Here is a 24,941-nt window from a genome sequence, read left to right on the forward strand (position 1 = left end):
CAGTAATTATATCTCTAATTTTAAAAGTTAAGGAACTTAATTAAACATTTTATTAATAATGTTTTACGGGAATGTATATGTAGCATACGTAAGATATTGTCATAATATCATTTTAAATATTTCCGATTTACTTTTATTACTTAGCATGTCAAAGGGACAGATCGGTTTACGACGGATCTAATTTGGCTTATTTATGATAAGTTAAAAATTCTACAATTCAGTTTAATCTATTATGAGCGGGTAAGTCAGACGGATTGACTCATTAATTCATATAAAAAATAAGTTATATAATATTTAAATATTTAAATAAATTTTTAATTTATTTATATATAATTAGTAGTAATAAATAATTATTAAAAAAATTGTAAAAATATATAACCGGTGATGAACCAGAATCTATTTTGAGATCTCTGATTACACTAACTGTGAAACGACACATCAACAGTTCAAAATGAAAGAAAAAAAGTTGACAACATTAAACGGCAAAAAGCTCAAAATATATGAATTAAGTGAAAAAAGGACGTGTCAGTTATGAAGGCAAGGTGTCAAAAATAGATAAGCAAGCAGACTCATAAAAGTAACGTGTCAGTGCCATGGCACACGTGTAGCTATACCAACCTCGTACCAATTTATATACATTCCTTCACACGAATCTCCTCACAGTGAATCGGCGCGGAACATCCCTCGTTATCGATCCCTGCATTTTCTTTGGTTCTGGTAACTCTATTGAACTGCCATATTTGTTCATAAATGAATGCATGCATGCATGCTAGGGCACTTTGTTTACTTACATGTAGCTGATAATTTTCAAGAGAAGAAAAGAGAATGTACAAATTTTAATTTTTTTGATGTTGAAGAACTTGACTATATATGTATGGTGTCAGTGTTGTTGGAGTAAGCAGAATGGGATCCCTCAATCTGAAATGGGCTTCAGGGTGCTTGGCTTTGGGGAAGGTAGAGTCAAGTAAAACTACTCTGAGAGGTAGTTATGCGTACGATAAGTTCAAGCGCAAAGAGAAAGGACAAAGATCTGTGATTGTTGCTACGGGACCAGCCATAGACCATGCTCCTGCTATTGCCGAAGAACCCTTGACAAAAGAACATCTTATTCACTACATGGCATCTGGTTGCAAGCCCAAGCAAAATTGGAGGTTAGTCCTTCATTTTCTATTCTCTTTCAATACTGTATATAACATTCATACATAATCATCATTGGTATTGTTCAAATCTGAAATCAGTAAAAAGGTTATGAACTTTCTATGTTTAGTTATAACCATGAAAGTTCGAACCAATGTATGTATGAACTTTCTGATGTTTGTATGTTGTCTTTGCAGAATAGGTACAGAGCACGAGAAGTTTGGCTTTGAGCGTAAGACTTTGCGTTCCATTAATTACGAACAGTTATCAGCTTTACTCAATGGCATTGCTGAGAGATTTGATTGGGAAAAAATAATGGAAGGTGACAACATCATAGGACTAAGAAATGTAAGTCCTCGATTAATTTCTTTTTCTTTATGAAACTTTGTGCCTCGTATTCTGGATTTTGGTTTCGACGTGGCTAAGGCCAGAAATGGTACTTGAATATTTATATCTGTCCCGAGACCAATTTCAATTAAATGGAATGTGACGTTTATTTGTAAAAAATTCTGTCGTAGGACAAGCAAAACATATCATTAGAGCGTGGTGGTCAGTTTGAGCTCAGTGGTGCGCCTTTGAAAACATTGCATCAAACTTGTGATGAGATTAATTCACATCTCTATCAGGTTAGTATGTGCAATTTCTGTGATAAAAGAATTCTGAATTCTAAAATTTTTGTTTCATTAGCATGGATTGCAACATCACCATCATTTTTTGAAAACAGTTTTTGGTCATGATACTGAGAACTGCACCTCGATTCATATGACAGACTTGTTATTCCTTGCTTGATAGGCCAAAACTGTTGCAGATGAAATGGGAATTGCTTTTATGGGATTAGGTTATCAACCTAAATGGAAATTGGAAGACATAGTTAGAGTGCCTAAGGTAATATTTACCTGCATCAAATTTTTGATATAAGGGTGGGAGACTGATACATTTACTTCTTCCAGGAACGGTACAACATTTTACAGAATCAGTTATGCAAATTTGGCTCGCCTGGAGTTGAAATATTGATCATGACATGCTCAGTTCAGGTCAGAAATTTTATCCCTTTTCTTATATTAAGCACAACAAATTCTCCCATTAGAAATATTTTTAGTGCATCTAAAATAACAAATAAAAAGAACCATTGGTTTAGGTCAACCTGGATTTCAGTTCGGAAGCAGACATGGTCAAGAAAATGCGTGCCGGAATTGCTTTGCAGCCTGTAAGAATTTCTGGTGGTTTATTGCAATGTTTTTGTTTTTCCTATATGACTTATATAACGATTAAATGAATCCAGTTAGCAGCAGCCTTATTTGCTAATTCACCTTTCAAGGATGGGGTTCCAAGTTCTTATCTCACCACAAGAGGGTTTGTAATTGTCATGAGTTATTGTTCACCACAACACTCAAATATTTGTTTTCTACATAGCACTAATATTGAACTTTGTTGGCTATGTTGTAAACAGCCATATTGGTGAGTTTGACAAACATCGCACTGGCATACTCCCTTTTGTTTTTTATGACAATTTTGGGTATGTTTATCGTTTTCTTGTTGTACTTTTATTTTACGGTACTTTTTAATATGAAGTCTGATTTTTATTTTTGGTTGGTTACTCCTGTAGGTTTGAGCAGTATGTTGATTACGCCCTTGATGTGCCAATGGTGTTTGCTTATCGAGAAAACAAGTACATTGACTGTCGTGATATGTCATTCCGGGTTATCATCTCTCAAATATCTCATTACCCTTCCATTTACGTTTAGTTTTCTGCAATATAAACATATATTGTAGATGATTTGTGATTTGTTATGCAGGACTTCATCGCAGGTAAACTCCCAGCCATTCCAGGTCAAGTGCCAACACTAGCTGACTGGGAAAATCATCTAACAACCATATTCCCTGAGGTTACTATGCAACTTTGACCATGCTAAGTTTGCACACTAAGCGTTTGTCTAAATGCCGCACACTAAGTTTGCACGTTGTTTCATTTTGTGTAGGTCAGGCTAAAGAGATACATGGAAATGAGAGGTGCTGATAATGGCCCTATTGACATGATATGCGCTGTCCCTGCTTTTTGGGTATTTCATTTGTCTATGCGCCACACAATTCAATAATCTTCATCTTCCAGTGGGATATATTGTATCCTGTTAAAAGAGATCTATATAATGGAAAGCACATACTGAATTCACTTTTAATAATGTTTGCAGGGAATCATAAACAATGCTGGATATCTGATTTAACCATGCTGTCTATAACCCTTTCATCTGATAAATAGTCCTAATAAATTTCATCACATCATATATGGATGTCGCACACAAGGAAAGCTATTATTTCAATCTGACGTTAGTTTATTGTGGTTAATTTTCCCCTCGCAGGTAGGCTTACTGTATGATGAGGTTTCACTGCAAAATGTTGTGGATATGATTGCTGATTGGACCCCTGAAGACATACAGAATTTAAGGGATATGGTAATGAAGAATATCACAACCAGACATATATATTTTGTGAAAACAAGATGAAATGCATCGACCTAGCACTTTTCTTTGAATCATGACTTCTTAATTCATGCAATTTGTATGTTTAGGCTCCCATAACTGGATTAAGGACTCAAGTTCGAGGTAGATTGTTGAGACATATTGCAGAAGAGGTGTTGAAGTGGGCAAAGGTATATATATTTTAAATGTTGATACTAGTTGTTTTCCGATTTTACAATCCAGAAATTTGGAAATGGTGTGTTCATCGATGATTTTGCAGGAAGGTTTGGACAGAAGATGCTTGAGTGAATCCGTTTTCTTAGATCCATTGAAGGAAGTGGTTGAGACAGGTATCTTACTGTTCCCATTAATTTATTCATATCTTGCATTGAGCATAAAACGGTCTTCATACATTTGATTATGTGAACAGGTTTGACCCAAGCCCACAAGCTGTTGGAGTTGTATCATACGAAGTGGGGAAACAACGTAGATCATGTGTTCAGAGAGTGCTGCTACTAAGTCCACTTAGATTCTTCTATATGAAGAAGGTCGAGGAATGCATAAAACTTGTACTAAATGTTTGTTTAGTACAAGTGATTTCAAATGAATAAATGACCAGAGTCACTGGTTTACTTTTTGAATAAAGGAACGTGACACCTACAAAGTCTTTGACTCAATTTGCGCAAATGATGATTTCCCATCTTAGAGGGGGACTTTTTTTTGTTTGATTTTCTTGATTTGGTTATCTTTATAAATATTTCGAATTTTATTTAAACTATATCTTTTTTTTTATTGGCGTACTTAATTTTTATAATGATTCACCTCTTTCAATCTATCGCTTTTAATTTATTTTTAAATTAAATTTTAATTCTTCAAAAAATATTAATAGCTAAAAAAAATACTCTCATATTGTAAATCTTATATATTCAACATTTATATCTTTCAACAAGTTAAAATAACGTACAAAATTAATTGCATATCAAACTTTCCTATATAGTATAAATTTAATAAGGTTTTGTTGTTTAGCATGAAGAAATTTTTAGCAACAATGAATAGGTTTTAATGAATAAACAAAATAACAAGTATAAAATTTAACATACAAATTCGAAACACAAGATTTGAATTGTTTTATTCAAAAAAACTATTTTAAAAGTAAAAACCTAATCAAAGTAATTTAGTAACAGAATCTAACTCAGTTCACTAATTGGTCAAATAAGTGAATTAAACAGTTTGATCTACTCAAATTTAATTAATTTTAATACAATCTAAAATAATATTTAACTGTAACTACAAATTAAAATTACAAAAATATAAAATATTAGGTTTGTATTTTCAAAATATTAGGTTTGTATTTTCAACTCAATCACAAAAATATAAAGATATTGATTTGGTATACAATTTTTTTTGTTAAGTTCAATTTGGTCATCATACAGGACACGTACATGTGCCAAGTCATGAAATTTTAAATTCTTTTAATTTTTTTTTAAATAAAAAATTGTCACATGTTAACTTACCATTGTGTCACGTGGTAGCTTACAATCATGACACGTGACAGTGAAAATAATTATTTTCAATTTAGTCCTCTGTTTAAATTTTTTGTTCAATTTATTACTCTAATTTTTTAAAATGATATACTTTTAATTTGAGACCAAATTAGTAACTAAGTTTAATTATAACTTATATATAATGTTAAAATAATTATTTTAAATTTATACATCAAATCACTACACCTAAATATTCAAATTATTTTACTTTTTACAAGTGTAAAAAATTTTATGTGTAAAAAATTACAAAGGTAAAAAATATAAAAAATAAAATAATTTTATTTAGGTGAAATGATTTGATGTATATATTAGAAAAAGTTATCGTAACATATATATATATATATATATATATATATAAGTTATAATTAAGCTTATTTACTAATTTGGGCTCAAATTGGAGAGCACGAAATTGAATCATTTTAAAAAATTAGGGTACTAAATTGAACCAAAAATTTAAATAGAAGACTAAATTGAAAACAACTATTACCATTGTCATGTGTCATGATTGTAAGCTGCCATGTGGCACGATGGTAAACTGACACGTGACAGTTTTTAAATTTAAAAAAAAAAAATAAAAAGTCTTAAAAAGATTAAAAATTTCATGGCTTGACAGATGTCCTGTAACGGTGTTAACTCCAACTTAACAGAGATGATCAAATTAAATCTTTTTATATAATTGGGGTACTAGATTGGACGAACACAAAATATGGAGACCAAATTGAACTTAACCAAAAAATTAGGGCACAAAATCAGTAATTATACCAAATATAAAATATTGGATTTGCATTTGCAACTCAATATGTTGGTTAAGATAAAATTGTTCAATCTAACATAAATTCAAAAAATTTGTGAGTATTTATTTGTGGATAGATTGGTGAGTCAATCTGACTTACTAAGAGTTCAACTTGGATGAACTGAATTATTGATGAATCAAATCAAAAGTTAAGCTGTATTAAAATTTGTAAAAAAATTTCAAACTAATCTCACTTGAACCCGTAATAAATTTGGTTGACTCACATGATCCACTTTCGCAACTCTAAAATTTATGCAAAATAAATATCCTAAATATCTTTTTTAAATATAGAAATATGTTATAATCATTTTTTTATAACAAATAAAACCTGCTAGCGCACAAATTATATTTTAGTATTCGAATAAATATCTATATTGTAATATAAGAGAATAAGAATCAAATTGTAATAGTAGTAAATTAAATATACATCATCCTAAGTTTTTTATTGAATAATATTCTTCAAGAACACGTTGAAAGTTTTTTTACACATATTATATAAATAAAAGATTGTGTTAATATAAAACTATTTAATACAAAAAAATGAAAATTACTGTAATATATATTTTTTAAAATATATTAAAACTTGATAATTTTTACTAACGTTTAATTTTAGTAAAGTTTAACATAAATAACTATAATATATGAAGTTATAATTTAATGGTTGATTATTTGTGTAAAGTTAGTAATAATATAACATTTTTTTATCCTTCTTCATATAATTTTATTAACTATTTATATCTACAAACATTACAATATATTAACATTAAAAAAAAAACGAGATAGAAAACTCTAGAAATACATTTTTAAAAACGCATAAATCAATGATATTTTAACATATACATACCTAGAAATTAAAGGATTGTGAGAGGAATTTTCTTCTACTTCATTGAAAGCGCCTCCTTCGTCTCTTTCTCCGTCACGATTGTTGTCTTTTCCATCGATCCCTCAGGTTCGTGTCGTTCCCTCTATCATAGCACCGTTTTTATCTGTCTCTTCTTTCGTCTTTCTCGTTCTTGTATTCTCTTTTTCACTCTCTTTTTTACTATATTATTGGTTTCTGCTACATAATGACATTTTAAACTATCTTCTGTTGTATCAGATTTACCTTTTGTTTTTCAATATATCTTCATACTTTATTGGCAGTGTCCCTTGATTGTGGCAGTATATAGGTTGGTTAAACATAGAATCATCGAAAGCCGATTTAGGTTTATTATTCTCTTGGAGAAGTGAACATATCAGCACTTGCAACTTTAAAATTGACATCAATATATCCTCATCCAGCTAAGTTACTGTTGATGACTTGTAACCACGTTTTAATGTGTTTTCTTTTTTGATTGAAGTACTACCAATGTATCCCCATCTAGGTATTCATGTTTTATTATACGTGTGCAATATTGTCAAACCAAAATGTATGTGCTTCAAATCTACTATTGCTGAGTATGAGGATCCTCTCCTCTTGTTATTTGTTATTGTTCAATGTGAATATGTAGAAAGCTATTACGTGAAACATGCTGTGTGGAACAGTATATTGGCAATAGTGAACTGGACCATTAATATTGAATAATACTCAAACTGGACCATTATTATATGTTTTTGAGGCCCAACATTATCTCTGTTTATGTTGTTTTAATTCTTGCTCCTGTCATGGACCCTGATCTTCAGGGGCCCATTACTACAATCCCGCCCACCTTATATGTATAGCTCTACCACAAGCCTAGGGCAATGAAGGATTTTTCCGTTGTTCATTTTTTATCCTTTAGTTTACCGTCTGAGTTTTTTCTTTCTTGAGATTATAGCAGCAATAATCTGACATATTGCTTTATGGTACTTGAAGTGTGCACATTCGTGAAGTGACTCTGGCTGCTTATAGGTGAAAAGGGGTAAACCTAGGGCTGTAGAGAAAGGTGTGGTAGGACTTCATTACTCTTGACTATTTAATTTCAGTTCATTTATGCTTTGTTTTATCTATGTTGGAACCTTAATACCATGCTATATTTTGTGTGTGTCTCTGTCTGTGCATAACAGGTGTTCAAAGCAATTCCCATAAACAGAGTTCATGGGCAAGAAAGGAGGGGCAAAAAAATCGGAGTCTGTATCTCGCGCTCCAATATCACTAAGGGAAGAAGTCACCGGAAAAATACAAACGAAGGCAGCCTCTAACACCAAGTCAAAATTGAGATTTGAGCACTTGAAAAACCTTGCAGAGTGGGCCACCACCAATGACCCTCCTATACAGTCTCTGGGCGCCTTCTATGGACGCCAATTCGCCACCTTTGGAGAGGCAATCGGAGTACCGCCTGATAATTCTCTAATAATTTGCCAAAGGTTTGTATACCTTTTTCTGTCTGTTTAGTGGTTATTCCTGTTCTTCAATTTGGTTCAGCAGTTGTCCCGTTAATAATTAATTTGATGGCTTGAACCTTTAGCGGAAAACTACATTTACAATATTATAGAAAAAGTAGTACTCAAATTCCTACCATAGAACTATTTTTGAGAGTCTTTTAGTGGCGTTCACTCTACAATACTTCACTAGATGAAACTTCACTCAACTTCCTTGGTCGTAACACTCCACCAGTCAGAACTCTCCATAGGTAAGCCTTTTTATCAACTTTGATACTAATTCACAAGCATCCAAGCACTCGGAGAATCACTCTTAAAAACTAGCTATTGAAGGGGAAGAACCAAACAATTAAATAATTCAGTGAGCATGCCATACTAGTTTATATGAGACTTAGACACCTGGTAGTGTTTGATTCCCAATCAATTTTATCTTTGTTATTCAAATGAATGCTTGATTAGCTACTGCTATATATTTATGTTACCAATTTTAATTAGGGAATAGTAACACTGCCCTATGTTGCGATTTAACATTTAAATTAACATTCAATTTGTGAAAATTTTGTAATGGTTGCGGTTGTTGTATTGTTATTCTCTATGCTATTTTGTTCTTCAGAAGTTTCAATATGGTTTTACTTATAAATGTTCTGCTGCTTAATTACCATATCCGTATGATATATCATTAAAGAATTTGGTGATCTTTTGCTGATAATAGTTTCATAGTTTAATTGATAGAAACAAAAATCATTTGACAGCTCCAACAGCTAATTTTTTTAAGTTGCATTTATTTGAGTTTGATTGAATATCCAATCAGATTCGTGTTCTAAGTTATCTTTAAACAGTTGGTGCTTCGAAATTTCATAAGATCTCAGTATGAAATATGTTTGTCAACACTGATAATCATTTGACTGCTCTACAGATGTGAAACTGTTCTTCAACCTGGCTTTAATTCAACTGTAAGAATTGAGAAGAATAAATTGAAGGCCAGGCATAAGCAAAAGAAGTCTGGTAACATTACTCAAAACAACGTAGTGTACAAGTGTCATCATTGTTTGTATCAGAATCTAAAGAGAGGGACCCCTAAGGGACACATAAAAGGAATCTGTCCGTCAAAAGTTAAATCATCATTAGAGTCAACACCTCCATCAAAATCCATCTCAAGTGATTCTTATGAAATAGAGAAAGGCATTGCAAGTAAAGATGAAGTCAATGAAATAAATGTGTTTCCTTCCCGAGTTGTGGCCAAGGATGTTACCCTTATGGAAACTCAATCAACTTCGTCGAGTACAAATACAAGAACTTTGTTAGAAGGAAAGAGGAGAAGGCACGATAGTACCTTTTCCAATGATATTATTAAAACTACAAACATGTCTGGAAAAGGAGCAAATCCTGTGAGTACATCCAGCAAAAGACGAAGAAAATCTTGGATGAGTTTAAAGGAAATTGCTCAGAGCAATGAGCATAAGAACAGTCAAATTGGTAATTTGACAATCCCATTCTTTCTGTAAATAGGGAAATTTCCTGTGTTGGTTAAATTCAATTGTATTTTTTACATGTTGCCTGCAGGCTTTATACTTTAATTGCTGCTTCTAGCTAAATTGTCTTTACTGATGCCCTGTTAGAGTCCTGTTTTCCTGTATGGATATCAGTATATTTTCTTTTTTTGTAATTTTAGTTTGCCTTTCCGAGCGGCTAAACTAGTTTACCTGTCTCGTTGATTTTTCTTTTCGTTATGGCTCTCCATTTATGGAGACCGAGTTATCACAATTGAACCTTCGATTTAGTTGATTGATGACAAGGAAATGGAATGGTAAGATTTCTTGAGACTGCTGAGAAAAATGCAATCAGACATTACCATTTACATGTGGGAAGTGGAATTCAAATATCTAAACATTATAGAAGAGGAGGAGGGATCAAGTTATTTGTAAAATAACTTTGAGAGTTTTTTTTTTTTATCTTTATCATTTTGTTAATCTAACTTTTATCAGAGTTATTCTTTATTCACAAGTGCACACCTAATTATACTAGAATGGACTTTTTACGAATAATTGATCTTCGATTTTTAAGTTTCAAAGTTATTGTGAATCTATATAATGATAATGAACAGAGAGAGTTGAGTTTCATAATTGAATGTGAATCTTGATTGTTTTCTTAAGTCATGAGTAAATGGACATATTAAACAAATTGTTACTTAAAGATAGTTAAATATTATAAATTATTGTATCATAATATTAAATGTAAATAGCTTAGAATATTTACAGAGTATATAAAAACAAAAGTTAAATGGAAATCAAAATTTGAGAACTAACAACTATAACAAAGACTAATTTTTAACACATTTTTAGACTTTTTATATTTTTCAATTATACCATTGACATTTCATATAATAATTTATTATCGTTCTTGGCTGACTTACAATTCAGTTTTTTAATTAAAGCAATAAAATATATTTACTGTTTAGGAAAATAAAATATGATGTATATTTTTTTCTTTTAAATAAAAGGTAATCTCAAGTTTTAACCTGTGTTGGGATAGGTAAGACCAGTGATATTTGAAGTTAATGTGATTGTTTCAAGACACTTGCTCACTCGTGACAATTATATAAGGTATGTGATGTGCGCTCTTAAAAAAAGGCAATGCAGTATGTTGGTTGATTTGATTTGAATATAGTTATTTGTCATAAAATTTTAATAATATATAATAGTATATATTTATGGACAAATTGTTGTAAAATAAATATAAATTAATATATAAATTTTAAAATATGAATAAAATGTAAAAGTAGGATAATGATAAAATGATGATATGATAACGAGAGTGTATAATAAATGACTATAATGAGAATGATAAAGAGATCGGCAATAACAATGACAAAAAGTATTATACTAAATAATCTTACATTTTTAGGAATTAAGATTAGGAATAATTAAAATATATTTTTTTTTCTTCAATTCATCCAAATTATTTTTAAGAGTACAATTATAATGGAGTTTTAAACTCTAAATAGGATAATAACTTAATCGACTTTAAATATGTTATCTTAATTTATATTAATAAAAATACAACAATAAAAATACTATATTTATTTATATTTGTACTACCTAGTGCTGTGTTTGGATATGAAGGAATGCAAAATGATGAAAATGAGGGGAAAGAGAATGAAAGGTAGAGTTGATTGGATTAAGAAACAATTGATAGAAAGTGAAGGAAATTTTATGAAAATTGTAAGTCAATTGAAAGATGAAATAAATAAATATTTTAATGAATAAAATTGTAAGATTAAAATTTTATCATTATAGCTAAAATTAAGTTAAAATAAATGTGATTGGTTAAAAATATTTCAAATAAAATATGATTATTTTGAATTAAATTGTGATTAATTGAACATTCTCGTAAATCTTATACCCTCCTCATGTGAACACATCACCCTCATTTGACATCTTCTTTATCATATGAGCCATGCACAGTTTCCATCTCCTGATATTGGATTTTATCCATTATTGTTTTTGGGACTAACAAACTTTCAACATGCAATAATTGAAAACATTAGACAAAATAGAAGGAAAAACATTAGACAATAGACAAAAAAAAAACGTTATCTTTATATATTTTTTCTGCGTGAAAGAAGAGAGCCTACAACCTATTAAATAGGGAGAGGAAAGCATAAGAAAACTTAAAAATGAAGAGTTGATATGAGATTAATTACCATAATTTAATAAGTTTGTTAAGTGTATGAGAAGCTTGAACTTGAATAATTATGTTACATTTAAGGATTTACAATTTTCTCAAAAATATTATTTAAAAGATAAAATCGAAAACAAAACACATATAAAAATAATTTTTTATACAATGGTATATATATTTTACTTTTAAAAAAATAAATTATATAGATTTTAATATGTTGTAAGAAAATGTTATAATTTAGTTATTTGTAGAATATTAATACTTTTATTCGTTTGTATCTCACCAATATTATCGCATAATTAAATTCTCAAAGATTATTATTAACAAAAACAATGGTATGACGTGTATATATATATATATATTATAAAATTTTATTTATTGATAGTAAATATATGTATTTTTTTCTGATTTAAGTATATATTTATATATTTTTATACATGTATATATACAAACTTTTATTCAAATTTTAAAGAAGTCTATAGCCTAATGGCTGAGAATAGTTATTTTCTTTTTCTTTTGAAAATATAGCGAGGAGTTTTAATAATACTTTAAAGTTCTAATGTTTTTATTTTATTTTTGCGTATGACTCATCATACAATTTATTAGTGTTACATCGACGTAAATATACAATTTTCATGATAGATAACCTAATCAAAATTTCATTAAATTTTTTAATAATAAATAGATTGTGTATTTGTAAATACATAAGTTATATACAATTATGATTAAGTATGATTTTAGTCTCTGAACTTTGATTTAAATTAAACTTTTGATCGAAACTTTAATAAGTTTTGGTTCCTAAATTTAAAAAATGAATAAATATAGTCATTTTAACTCAAAAATAAATATATTGTGTATTTGTAAATACATAAGTTATATACAATTATATATAAATTAACGTGGCAGGCAATAATTACATTTGTTTTATATATTTCAAATTATATTAATTATTTATAAGAAAGAAAAGAAAAGAAACCTGGGTAGAGTTAATATTTAACGCGTGAGTTGAATCCACACGACATGAGTGTGTACAAGATTTGTCTTGACTTGTATATTTATTGAGTCTGCATTAGATTTTAGATTGATGACAATAATCATAACTCAACACTTGAAACATGGTGAATCGTCGACGCTTTATTCGAGTTGCAGTGAGCGACGAAGAAGATGAAGCATCACGTCCACGACGCACGCGCAAAAGATTGAGGCTTTTTGAGGAAGAGGAAGACGACGACAATGATAACAAGAACGAAGAACAACAACTGCAGAAGAAAGAAGAAGTACCAGAATCGCCTCAGCCTCCGGAGGATGCTACGCCTATTGGTAAGCCAATTAGGTTTTCGGGAAAAGGAAAAGGCAGAAGAAGTCACTACGAGTCCTTCATGTTCAATGGCATCGAATATACTCTTGTAAGCTTCTTGTTCTCGTTAATTCTTCACAAATTAGGGTTTTCGAAACCAAACACTTTTCCCAATTCGTTCTGCTTTTGTTTCTACAGGAGGACTCAGTTCTTTTCTTTCCCGAGGGAAAAGGCCAAAAGCCATATGCTGCAATTATTAAGGTATAAGCTTATATCTATCCGTCAACCGCTATTGATTGTGATTTTAGATCTTCAAAATTAATCAATTTGATTTCTCTTCATACCTATGAAATAATCAGTGTTAGTAGTATTATCATTATCATTCCCCTTGTCAATATTAATGCTGCATTGATATATATATCATGGAAGGTTTTCTTTTCTATGTCTTTTATCTTCTTCAAAGGGGTTTTCCTTAACGTTGTTATGTTGTCATGTTGTCAGGACATTAAACAAGGAAGTAATGGTCATGTGGTAGTGACGGGACAGTGGTTTTATCGTCCTGAAGAAGCTGAGAAAAAAGGTGGTGGGAACTGGAAATTACATGATACAAGGGAGTTATTTTACAGTTTCCATCGTGATGATGTTCCTGCTGAGGCTATCATGCACAAGTGTGTGGTGCATTTTGCTCCCATACATAAACAACTTCCAAAACGCAAGGATCATCCTGGGTTTATTGTACAAAAGGTATATGACAATGTGGGAAAAAAACTTTGGAGAGTGGGTGATAAGGTTTATGAGCATACTAAGCAGCGAGAGATTGATGTGCTTATTCAGAAGACTCTACAGCGTATTGGTGAACTACCTCATATTGAGTTTGCGGAAACCACAGACCAAATGAAAAGTAAAAAAGAGGAGAACCACTGATTCACCTCTTGATATTTCAAAGGATCAAAGGTTTATAAGGTGAACTGCATGACTGTGTAAGCTCTCACCCACCCTTTTTCCATCACCTTTTGCACTTTGTGCCTCCACCAACTCATGCATGGGCATTAGTTTTTTTGTCTTTCAGAGTTAAATTATATTTGACAGAATGTTTGGTCAGATACATCTCTGTCTTTCTTTCTCTGAATTTATCTGATATATACTTGTTTATTGTGATACATATATATATATACACATTATCCACCCACCAACCCAGCTCTTTTTTATACAACATGTTTAAGTTCCTTTTTGTGTGCATTTTGTGTGTGCGTATCATAAGAAAATAAAATAGTGTTGAAACCCAAGACATGTGAATTGTCCAACTCCTAAAAAGTTTTGATGGGAGCAATCCAATGTTGAAGTTTTGTGAATCCAATAACACTGCAGGTGTTTCTTTTGACATAAGCATCCAACGTGGTTATGGTTTTGCGCACACAAAAATAACATGAATCATGTCTTTTGACATTTTTTAAGTATTTTTAAAATATAAGAAAATAAAAAATAAAAAATCACTTAAAAAATATCACATAAAAGAAGTTGTAAAAATTTAATTATTACAAAAATATTTTTCCTTTTATTTTTATCGTCCAAGACATTAATTACAAAAAAGAGCCTAACATATGTGTGGTTCTGTATAATACTAAAAGTTTGTTCTCAGTACCCCGTGAGTTTTAAAAAGAGTAGAAGACTTCTTGATGTGATTATTACTATTTTAAAATGCAAAATAAAATAAATGATAGTTAACGATTACGTGACTATTATGAACGGTACGGTAATTTCTAAATTACTTTTATTCTTTTTAAAATTTGTATTTTGAATTGAAGTTTCATACTCTCATCCGTGGGCTAGCATTTGCGAAACAATTTCGTTATCTTCTAAAAGCTTGAAGTGACTTTTAATATATAAAATGTGGAGATGATGTTTGGTCGACGCTCTGAAACACTATGATAAAGTATGCATCGGTGGTCGGTGGTCAAATATCGATGCTAACAAGAAGTAAAAATTGACGCTAAATAATTTATTAGTGTCGAATTATAAATGTTAATTTGTTTGTGTTAAGTTAACCTTCAAAATTGAATCTAACTAGTGTCAGCTTAATTGACCCTAAGTCATCACCATCTTTTATTTTTTTTATTAAAGTAATTTAGCGTTAATCAAACTCATACGAAAATATTATTCATTTTAAAATTTATTTAATTTAGCATCCGTTTATCATACACTAATGATAATAAATTAAAAACAAAATCCCAAATAGTACTTCCATATTTAATCAATATAATGAAAAAAATATAAAAAATATAATGGATGAAAGGGATAAAGGTGTAAAAGAGAGATGAATCTGGATGAAAAAAATGAGTATTAAAAAAATAAATGAGGAGAAAAATGTGGATGAAGGATAGGAGGAGAATAACATGGACGAAGAAAATGAGGAAAAAATATAAATAAATATGTGAGAATATGGATGACAACGGGTCGGATCAAACACAAATAATATTTATTCACAATTCGATCCACAACAAAAAAGTTCACCAAAATGTCTGTTTATCCATCGTGTATCCATTTAAAAAATAACACAATAATAATTTTAATAAAGTAAGCATTACATTCAACTTTTATTTTTGGTAAAGTAAATATTGCTTACAAGTTTTTTTTCTAAATCCTAATAGAAAAGTCAAATAAAATTTAAAATGTTTTTTTACAATATCATAAAGTTTATTCATACTAATATTTATAATATTTTTAATGTTTATTTTGTAAGTTGATTGAAACGTAAGATCATATTTTTTTTTCTTTTAGTATTTTTGAGATTATTGTATTTGTATGATTCATTATTTTTTTCTATTTATTGAGGTGAAGTGTATTTATAGAGACATTTTGACACTCGTGTCACTAATATATTATATGTAATAAATATGATAAAATTAAATGAATTCTCCTACTTCATAACCAATATACCTTTTTATATCTGATTCATGAACTTTTATCTAGATAAGTGTTTAAGTACATCCGATCTAGCATAATTGTTAATAGTTTTTTAACTTAGATATTAATTACTTAATTAATTTTAGTGTCTTGCTTAATTATGGTTGAGATGATGTCCTCCCTATGTGATCAAGAAGAAGTCTGGGCATTGAAAACTAACTCGTTTAATAGGTAACTTATAAAATAATTTTTGTAAAGAATAATGATATTTTGACTACTAAATTTTGACAATTTTTTCTTATAACATAATGTGTCATTTTCTAAGTGATTTTGAAAATTTGAGAATGAGAAAATATAAAAACAGAAAACCACTTAGAAGATGTTACATGAAATTATAAGAGAAAGTTGTCAAAATTTAGTAGTCAAAAAATTATTTTTCTTTTGTAAAACAAATCTTCATACATTTTGCTTTGAATGAGTTAATTTTTGATTTCCAAAAAACAAATAAAAGAAAGAAAATAAAAAAGGAAAGAGAATACGAAAATGCGCTCGTTTTCCTTGATTGCATTTGTGTGAAAGAAAAACACAAAAATCTAATAACTTTTCTAATAATATAAAGGATAATGATATTTTAACCCACTTTTAACTTACCACTTCAATTACCATTACATCATCACATCACATCACTAAAAAAAATCAAAAAAATATCTAATGGTGATTAAAATAATGAATTAAAAGTGGATAAAAAAAAATGGGTTATATTATCATTTTCCTAATATTAAAAAGAAACACTCAAATGCACATAATTAATTATGTTTTAAATATAATCCATTATGCAGCAATATTATTAAAGTATGTACAATATAGTTTATTATATTTTGAATAGATATTTGAATAAAATTTATGTCACTTAATATTTTATTAGTTATATCATAAATATTTCATTAATGTTATTTATTTATAATAATCATAATTAAAAATTGAAATTTATATTAAATAATGAATAAATAGAAAATATAATTACTAATAATACAACAATTATTTTGCTTTGTTATTTTTAGTCTCCTTCACTTAACTTAAATAACTGTTTTTTTTTTCTTTTCCACCCCTCATCACATTACATCTAATAATAGTAAAGCTCCTTAATAAATTCGTGTAAACGAGAATAAAAGACCATAAGAAAGTTAATAAATAAAAAAAGAGGATAAAAGTAAAACTAAGTGTAATAATAATTAGACTGTATAGAAATTAAATTTTGAGAAACAATAAAAAAGGGTTTAGGTTGGGTGAGAGAGAGGAGTATTATGTGTTGTTGTTGACTCACCTTGAGCAGAATATTCATTTTTCGTAGGGGGGTTTTGAATTGGCATTGAAAAGGTGAAACGGTGATCGTAGTTGAAAATTGGAAGATGGTGAATCGTCGACGCCTGACTCGGGTGGCGACGAGCGATGACGAAGACGAAGCACCACGACCACAACCCACGCGCAAGAGGATGAGGCTTCTTGAGGAAGATAACGATGACGACGAGAATGAAGAGGAAGAAAAAGATGAGGTACCGGAACCGCCTCCACCCTTGGAGGACGCTAAGCCTATTGGCGAGCCTGTTAGGGTTTCGGGAAAAGGAAGGGGCAGGAAAAGGCACTATGATTCCTTCGAGTTCGATGGCATCCAATATACTCTCGTAAGCTCCTTTTTCTCATCAATTTTTCAATTGTAGGGATTCTATGACCACTGTATGGTTCCAATTCAGGGTTTTTTTGGTTTGTGCAGGAGGATCCTGTTCTTCTTGTACCGGAGGACAAAGGCCAAAAGCCATATGTTGCAATTATTAAGGTACTGTTATCTGTTTCCCTTCTCCATTGCTATTGATTGTGACATTACATTAAAAAGGGTTGTTAATTCAATTGCTTCATTCCTGATAAATAATTGTTAGTCCTCTTTATCAAATACCTGTTTGTGTTGCATTGGTGTTAGGGAGGGTTTTCTGCACCTTTTATCCTCTTTCAAGGGACTTGAATTTTAGACGTTTTTCTGCTGTCAGGACATTACACAGTCTATCAGTGGCAACGTGAAAGTAACGGGACAATGGTTTTATCGCCCAGAAGAAGCTGAGAAAAAAGGTGGTGGAAACTGGCAATCGTGTGATACGAGGGAGCTATTTTATAGTTTTCATCGTGATGATGTTCCTGCGGAGTCTGTTATGCATAAGTGTGTTGTGCATTTTGTTCCCAGACACAAACAGCTTCCAAAACGTAAGGATCACCCTGGTTTTATTGTACAGAAGGTGTATGACACTGTGGAAAGAAAGCTCTGGAGGCTGAGTGATAAGGACTATGAGGATATTAAGCAGCAAGAAATTGATGTGCTTGTTCAAAAGACTCTGGAACGTATCGGTGAACTTCTTGACATTGAGCCTAAGGAGGAAGCCCCTGATTATGACGAGGACCAGATAAAGCATAGAAGAAGCTTGAACAGAAAAAGTCTTTCACCTCCCAATGCTTCAAAGGAAGAGGAGGAAACACCCAGGAGTGAACAGCATCCAAAATCAGAAACACCCAGGAGTGAACAGCATCCAAAATCAGAAACACCAGTGAGTTGTGTAACTAATAATGCCTCAGAGTATTATGGCATATTGGTAGAATTCAACGCGCTAACTGGAGATAGCCATCGAGACAAATGGTTGGAGAGGTTGCTTCAACGCATTCAGTACGTGTGTGATTGTAATGCTAGCAAAGAAAGGGACAAAAGATTGGGAAATGGCAATTCTGATGAAATCAACGGTGGAAGCAAGCATATAAGTTCAGAGTCACTAAACGACTGTCAAGATAAGTTTCAGAAGGTATTATTAGGTTGTTAGGAACTAGTCGTTTTATTTATTTTGTTTTTTAAATATATCTTTTCCTTATCGGATAATATTAATTTAGTTTCTTTCCCTCATCTCCCACCTCAATTTTTTTTTTTACAGAATTCCAAGTCTTTTATCTGGCCAGATGCTGCTGTTTCAGCCATAGTTTCTCTCGAAAAGGCTTCACATGACGCTCTCTCATCAGATTTTATGAAATACAACCAAAAGTTGAGGCAATTAGCTTTTAATCTGCAGGTCAGAAGACTACTTTTGCATATACAAGTTATATGCTTCAGATATTTTTAACTGTTGGATTAATATTGCTGCTAAATTCTAAGGTGGAACTTTTTAACTTGTATTGATCGTTGTTTATGTTATCTATTAAAAGTAGTGTCTAAGAGGTTACATATATGGACCATTTATTATCTTTCTATTTAACAAATGATAAGTTGGAAGGTTGGATGATAATGCTATTGCATACTAAGTAATTTATATATTTATGAAACACACTATGTATATCAATGTGCTGTTCTCTCTTCGGACGATGGAAAAGAATGGGAAAAGCTAGTTAGAACATCTTTATCACAGTTCTTACGACAATTTTTAAATCTAAGAACCTGTTTTTGCTATGTTTTTCCGTTGGAGAAGAGTGAGTTGGCTTCCATGGTGGAGAATCAGTTCTTATTGAAGAACCCATAAGAACTGTTATTGAAAATAAAAAATAAATTTTGGATCCCAGATATAGTTGATAGAGGAGGGCAAATAAGAAATATTGACACCACCACATCCATGATGGCACCTATGGTTGCAGTTGAGTCTGCATCTTTTAGAGTTGTCATCCTTTTAGCACCCACAGTTTAGGCACATCCTTTTTTCAATCAACCATCTTTCTTTGTGTTTTTGTGTCCAGATCCTTCCATTGGAGGAAAGGGAGAGGGGAGAATTTGGATCAGCTGGTTAAGATGTCCAAGGAGGACAAAAGAGTATGTGTGATAATGTGACAGAAAAGGATCGGGGAGGGTATGGAGAAGGGGGGAAGTGAAAGGAGTGTTGCATCATGTGAGAGTTAAAAACGAGGAAAAGAAAAAAGATAAACGTAAGAACCCATATTGAAGTTTTAATGTTAAAATTAAAAATTATTCAATTTCTTAAGTCTGAGTTGTCAGTAAAGGGTCCACAAAAATGCAGAGAACCCAAAATTCGTTTTTGCATTAAAGATGACCTTAGCTGTAACAATAATTATATATTCTGACTTACATTACATGCATCATCTAACTTGTGATTTTGATATTTCTGGGTTGAGAAATCTGTGTGAATCTATTCTTGGAATTTGAACTTAAAAGTCTAACTCAATCCCACTAAATTGATTTTGTGTGAATCTATGTGAGGATTTTCCAAGTTTTAGAAGAACTACTTAGGGTTTATCTTTATTTGAATGCACGATGTCAACCTTGTAAGAGTTTATGGCTCGCTGGTTGCACAGGATGATGTTTCACTCAATCTTTTAGGTTAGCTTCTTCACAGGTAGTATTTTTCTAGACACCCACAACAAATTCTGATAAATGCTATTAAGGCAGAATAGTGGTATCACAATTTAGGAGACTCGCCTATGCCCCAACTCATGCCTAAAGCTATTGGCTAAGAGCATGGTAATGTAGGTGGTTTAACAATGAATTTAGTATATATTATGATACTATTTTGAATTTTCGGTCAAGGTGTAACTCAACTTTGGTAAGGATCACCAAAAATCTATAAGCACTATTTAGGTCTTGATGTTGAATTTTCAACCCTTACAAGTGGATGACCTGATGGATGTATTTTGCAATCCTTGCTAAATCTTTCGGATGAATCCTGTCATCAAAGGGAGACCTTTTTTTAGACATTTACGACCATCTCTAATAGGCTACAATTAAGTTGAGCTGGAGGTGATTGCTATTATAATGACTTTCCAACACCCTAGTACTCATTCCCTAGTGATGGGCTTGGAGCTTGACAATAATCTTAAGCTCTACTACTGTCTTAGCATTTAAGTTTAAGATCTAATTTAATCCCACAAATTGGTTTGTATGTTGACGATTGGCCAAGTTGTATGATGGTATACCACATTATCTTAAGCCCTTAAGAATCGACGCCTTGTTGGCTGAACACCATGATGCTTGACCCAGTCAGTCTTTGGTCAGTCCTTTGTAGGTAGCCTTTTTTGAGGCATTGACAATCTCCTCTGAGAGACTGCATGAGGTTTGGTCAGGGATGACCACAACTAAAGCGACTATTCAATATCCATGTATATGTTTCTTTCCTGCAAAAATAATAAATTGATTATATTGTTAATTTTTGTTCTTTGCAGAAAAATGCAGTGTTAGCATGCCGTTTATTAAGCGGAGAGTTGGAACCTTCAAAAATATTAAACATGACACCCAATGAATTAAAGGTATGATATATGTCCACATCTTTTACAAAAAATCAATTCAACCATTGAGTTGTTTGTTTGTGATGAAATGGTGAACTTGTTTAAGTTATTTGTGAACTACTTGAGTTCGACTTGTTAAATGCTCAATCTGAGTTCATCTTTTAAATTAATTAAACCTGTCAAGCTAGGCTCGATTATTCTGAACTTTATAACTCGAAAGTAGTTCCTGAATAACCTATTTATACCTTAGAAAACTAGAAAAATGAAGATTACATAGATTCTACTGTATAATAATACCACCAGACAAACATGTACTTCTATTTTATAGATTACTATCCATTTTTAAAATATCTATTAAATAATATAACATATAAAAAGTTAAAATAGTTTTAAGGAAAATTTTCACAAAAGCAAAATTAATCAAGTTATATACAAGTCAAGTTGAAGCTGTATTTTTCTTTTCCTGAATAAATGGATTAAGCCTAAAAGTTGCATTTGTAAAAGATTGAGCTACCCTTTGATGCATCACTTCTTATGGCATATGCTAAACATATGAACTTCAGGAGGGTTTGGTTGCTGACAAAAGAACCAAGGAGAAATCTGACGAGACCCAACACTTGCAAGTAAGGTTTCCCTTCTACAATTTTATTGTCATTAACTATTTAGTGTGAAGATATACGTTAACAGCTTTACTTCCTCTGAAACAGATGACAGATGGCCGCTGCCCAAAATGCATGGAATGTAAGGTGGGGTTGAGAGAGATTATCCATGCTGGAAATAATGAACGATATCAGGTTTGCATCTTTTAACTTGGTTCCGTAGGATAATCATACTACAATTCCCATTTTTGACTCTTATTCTTTATTTCCTGATGTGATTTAGTGTGAATTATTGCTTAATGTATCACTATCTTTTAAGTCACGTCAAGAGATAAAGTATGAGAGTAAAAAATGGAAATCATAGTATAATTTTTCTTTCCAAAACTATGTCGTACACTTTTGTGGGTTTGATTGCCTGTTGCTTTGCCTATACAGTTGGAATGCGTTTCATGCGGTCATTCCTGGTATGCCTCTAGAGATGAGGTGTCTATGCCTATCGTAGATTCATCTGATTCAAAAAGAAACACAGGCACAGCGCCGTAGTCTGTTGCAGCCAATGAAATCTCTTACAAAACAAGTTAATCGTATATCTCCAGAAATTATTTGGCAAGTTAGTCGTATAAAGATGACTGTAAACATGTATGTATCTTGTACAGTGTTTAGTCACATCATAGCAAAAGATTTTTTATAAATAGATTTAGTTCTCCTATTTGATTTTCGCGTTCCATGCAAAAAGCGGTTGTGTTGGGTAAACTTCACATTAACTGACTGATGTTGCCTTCTACGTTGTAAAGGTAATGTTTGTCATAACAGTGAATTCCTTAATTTGACCTCTTACATATATAGGTGTTAACTTTTTAAAGTCTTTCGTGGGCAAATTAAAAATACTAAAACTCATACCGGTGGTTTAAAAAAAATTAAGATACCAGTGGTTTAATGGGTATAAATTGATGCATATTTAGATACATTACGCCTTCCCCCCATCCCCATAGGTTACCTCATGGCTTATACGTCAAGTACGCCAATAACATGCTTGTATTTGTGTTTAGCCCCTTCCTTATCACTGCATTCAACGTAAGAGTAAATGAGACTTTTCGTTGTATGACGTTACCTATGATCGTGAGGACCACTTACATAAAATGTGTACAATGGATGAATCTAATGCTGAATAGTATAAACCCTAATAATATTTCTGTAATTCAAATCTCAGCCTATATGATATGGGAAAGTCTTTTATTTTTATTTGAAGTTACAACTACACCTACCTTTTTAATGACCACCCCAACTAAGGAAGAACCTAAACAATAGTAATCTTGGCAACATGTGATCCAAGTAAGTCATAGCGTGAATTCAATGTTTTTTCACGCACTGGAAGAAAGTTGAACTTATTTTACCTCAGAACAAACTTTGACATGACATGATTATAGGTTGGAACATGATGGGCACCATTAGTGCGACGGTGACCACTCAGCGTGACGATATTCAATTTATCATCAACCAATTGCTACAGTTGGAGCAAGAGAACCTTGACATCACACACGTTGTCGTTTAGAATTAGAACCAATTTCATGCTTGAGATGTTTTGCATAATTTGGAGCACAGTTGGAACAAGTAAAGTCAAGGGAATGTAAAACCGGGGTTGACCAACTTCTCCTTCATTACTCATTCATGCATGCACCTTTTCTTCCATGTTTCATCGTGTGGACGCACTGTAATGATGTTAAGCGAGTTAATGGTTCAGATGCATGTGTTACATCATTACAAGTAACATATTCAACGTGATTTTTTTTGAAATTCGTTATTTATAAAACTGGTCTTTGAGAAAATAAAGTTATCCATAAGTCCTTTCCTTTAGTGTAATTATTTATTTGTTGTCCTGTTATTCCTTGTTGCACCATCTCTTGATTAACCATCCGATTCCCTCATTCAGCCTAACCTCCGACAAGTCCCATGCTCGCATGTCAAATACTAACAAAAAGAAACATCCTTCAAAATATACATTTATTTAGGAAAACGTTTTCGAGGATAATTTATTTTTATAATAGATTTTAAAATATTTTTGTGATATGTTTGGATAAATTTTTAAGAAAAGAAATTAAGTTTTTAAACTTGTAAGAATGTATTATATATATATATATATATATATATATATATATATATATATATATATATATATATATATAACTTTCAAAATAGATCGGAACCCATGACTCAATCCGGCCCATCTAGAATCCGGTTCATTCGGACTGAACCTGTAAATAAATAGTTACACACGTGTTTTTTGTTAAGTTGAGCTTTGCATTTGGGTCAAGTTAAGGTGTTTTTTTTAGCCAATACATAGATAATTTAAATTTTTGTTATTTTGGTTTCTAGATAGATTATATCGAAGTTTATTTAGATTTTAATTAGAATTATAGTTTAGTTTTAACCGAAAAAATATAAAAATTGTATTTTTTTTAATTAAATGAGCTCATGAGTCAACCCGTTTAACTTACCAACCTGCGATGGACCGAGTCAGATTCGAATTTTTTTGATTTGCTATTAAGTGAGTTGGGTTAGGTTGACTCACTAAGTGATTAACCTGTGATGGATCAAGCCAGATTAGGTCAAGTTACTCATTTGGACAACTATATATATATATTATAGAATTTCGTATTTTGGTATACATTTTTTTTCAAGTTTATTACCATTTATCAATTTTATTCTTTAAGTGACTTTAAGTGACTGTTTTTTTTTTTAATTTAACAATGTTTTTTAATTCTTTTTAAGTTAATCATTTTTAAATTAAAACAACTATTTATAATAAAAGATTATATACAAAATAAATAAAATACTACCTACAATAAAATTATAATATATTCATATTTGTTATAATAATTATAATTTTATTATTATAGTAAATAATCGCATGTATTTTTACTGGTATAATTAAAA

The 24,941-nt window shown here is 31.1% G+C and overlaps 4 protein-coding genes across 6 annotated transcripts; all 4 read left to right on the forward strand.

Moving 5' to 3' along the window:
• Window positions 1-613: 613 nt before the first annotated feature.
• On the forward strand, window positions 614-4,321 carry LOC114173153 (glutamate--cysteine ligase, chloroplastic-like). The gene is made up of 16 exons (XM_028057399.1): window positions 614-717; window positions 885-1,151; window positions 1,335-1,485; window positions 1,656-1,763; window positions 1,930-2,022; window positions 2,088-2,171; window positions 2,276-2,344; window positions 2,420-2,490; window positions 2,588-2,653; window positions 2,744-2,837; window positions 2,934-3,023; window positions 3,117-3,197; window positions 3,495-3,587; window positions 3,704-3,784; window positions 3,874-3,943; window positions 4,024-4,321. Exons 2-16 carry the CDS (start codon window positions 904-906, stop codon window positions 4,110-4,112), a joined length of 1,488 nt encoding a protein of 495 aa, XP_027913200.1. The 5' UTR covers window positions 614-717; window positions 885-903; the 3' UTR covers window positions 4,113-4,321.
• Window positions 4,322-6,808: 2,487 nt separating this feature from the next.
• Window positions 6,809-10,091, forward strand: LOC114170682. Of its 3 annotated transcripts, XM_028056220.1 has the most exons (4): window positions 6,809-6,879; window positions 7,765-7,839; window positions 7,956-8,255; window positions 9,187-10,091. In XM_028056220.1, exons 3-4 carry the CDS (start codon window positions 7,987-7,989, stop codon window positions 9,773-9,775), a joined length of 858 nt encoding a protein of 285 aa, XP_027912021.1. In that variant the 5' UTR covers window positions 6,809-6,879; window positions 7,765-7,839; window positions 7,956-7,986; the 3' UTR covers window positions 9,776-10,091. The 3 variants fall into 3 exon arrangements, with proteins under 3 accessions (XP_027912021.1, XP_027912028.1, XP_027912013.1); XM_028056227.1 differs by lacking the exon at window positions 6,809-6,879 and having other exon boundaries at window positions 7,247-7,834; XM_028056212.1 differs by lacking the exon at window positions 6,809-6,879 and having other exon boundaries at window positions 7,255-7,839.
• A 2,883-nt stretch (window positions 10,092-12,974) lies between these two features.
• LOC114173944 lies at window positions 12,975-14,431 on the forward strand. Its single transcript, XM_028058640.1, has 3 exons — window positions 12,975-13,357; window positions 13,447-13,509; window positions 13,750-14,431. Exons 1-3 carry the CDS (start codon window positions 13,067-13,069, stop codon window positions 14,170-14,172), a joined length of 777 nt encoding a protein of 258 aa, XP_027914441.1. The 5' UTR covers window positions 12,975-13,066; the 3' UTR covers window positions 14,173-14,431.
• A 3,017-nt stretch (window positions 14,432-17,448) lies between these two features.
• LOC114173943 lies at window positions 17,449-22,716 on the forward strand. The gene is made up of 8 exons (XM_028058639.1): window positions 17,449-17,834; window positions 17,924-17,986; window positions 18,195-18,992; window positions 19,119-19,253; window positions 21,346-21,429; window positions 21,972-22,031; window positions 22,116-22,202; window positions 22,443-22,716. The coding sequence occupies exons 1-8, from the start codon at window positions 17,562-17,564 to the stop codon at window positions 22,548-22,550; spliced, it is 1,608 nt and encodes a 535-aa protein (XP_027914440.1). The 5' UTR covers window positions 17,449-17,561; the 3' UTR covers window positions 22,551-22,716.
• The last annotated feature ends 2,225 nt before the right edge of the window (window positions 22,717-24,941 follow it).

Source organism: Vigna unguiculata, chromosome 2 (genome assembly GCF_004118075.2).
Source record: "Vigna unguiculata cultivar IT97K-499-35 chromosome 2, ASM411807v1, whole genome shotgun sequence".
NCBI lineage: Eukaryota > Viridiplantae > Streptophyta > Magnoliopsida > Fabales > Fabaceae > Vigna > Vigna unguiculata.

Excerpts from the sequence above, each read along its gene's own strand:
- LOC114170682 (XM_028056220.1), top strand. The coding sequence starts at position 7,987 with ATGGGCAAGAAAGGAGGGGCAAAAAAATCGGAGTCTGTATCTCGCGCT. Across the intron at positions 8,256-9,186 it reads TCTCTAATAATTTGCCAAAG|ATGTGAAACTGTTCTTCAAC; the intron begins GTTTGTATACCT and ends ACTGCTCTACAG.
- LOC114173944 (XM_028058640.1), top strand. The coding sequence starts at position 13,067 with ATGGTGAATCGTCGACGCTTTATTCGAGTTGCAGTGAGCGACGAAGAA. Across the intron at positions 13,358-13,446 it reads ATGGCATCGAATATACTCTT|GAGGACTCAGTTCTTTTCTT; the intron begins GTAAGCTTCTTG and ends TTGTTTCTACAG. Across the intron at positions 13,510-13,749 it reads CATATGCTGCAATTATTAAG|GACATTAAACAAGGAAGTAA; the intron begins GTATAAGCTTAT and ends TCATGTTGTCAG.
- LOC114173153 (XM_028057399.1), top strand. The coding sequence starts at position 904 with ATGGGATCCCTCAATCTGAAATGGGCTTCAGGGTGCTTGGCTTTGGGG. Across the intron at positions 1,152-1,334 it reads AAGCCCAAGCAAAATTGGAG|AATAGGTACAGAGCACGAGA; the intron begins GTTAGTCCTTCA and ends TTGTCTTTGCAG. Across the intron at positions 3,198-3,494 it reads GCGCTGTCCCTGCTTTTTGG|GTAGGCTTACTGTATGATGA; the intron begins GTATTTCATTTG and ends TTCCCCTCGCAG.
- LOC114173943 (XM_028058639.1), top strand. The coding sequence starts at position 17,562 with ATGGTGAATCGTCGACGCCTGACTCGGGTGGCGACGAGCGATGACGAA. Across the intron at positions 17,987-18,194 it reads CATATGTTGCAATTATTAAG|GACATTACACAGTCTATCAG; the intron begins GTACTGTTATCT and ends TTCTGCTGTCAG. Across the intron at positions 18,993-19,118 it reads GTCAAGATAAGTTTCAGAAG|AATTCCAAGTCTTTTATCTG; the intron begins GTATTATTAGGT and ends TTTTTTTTACAG.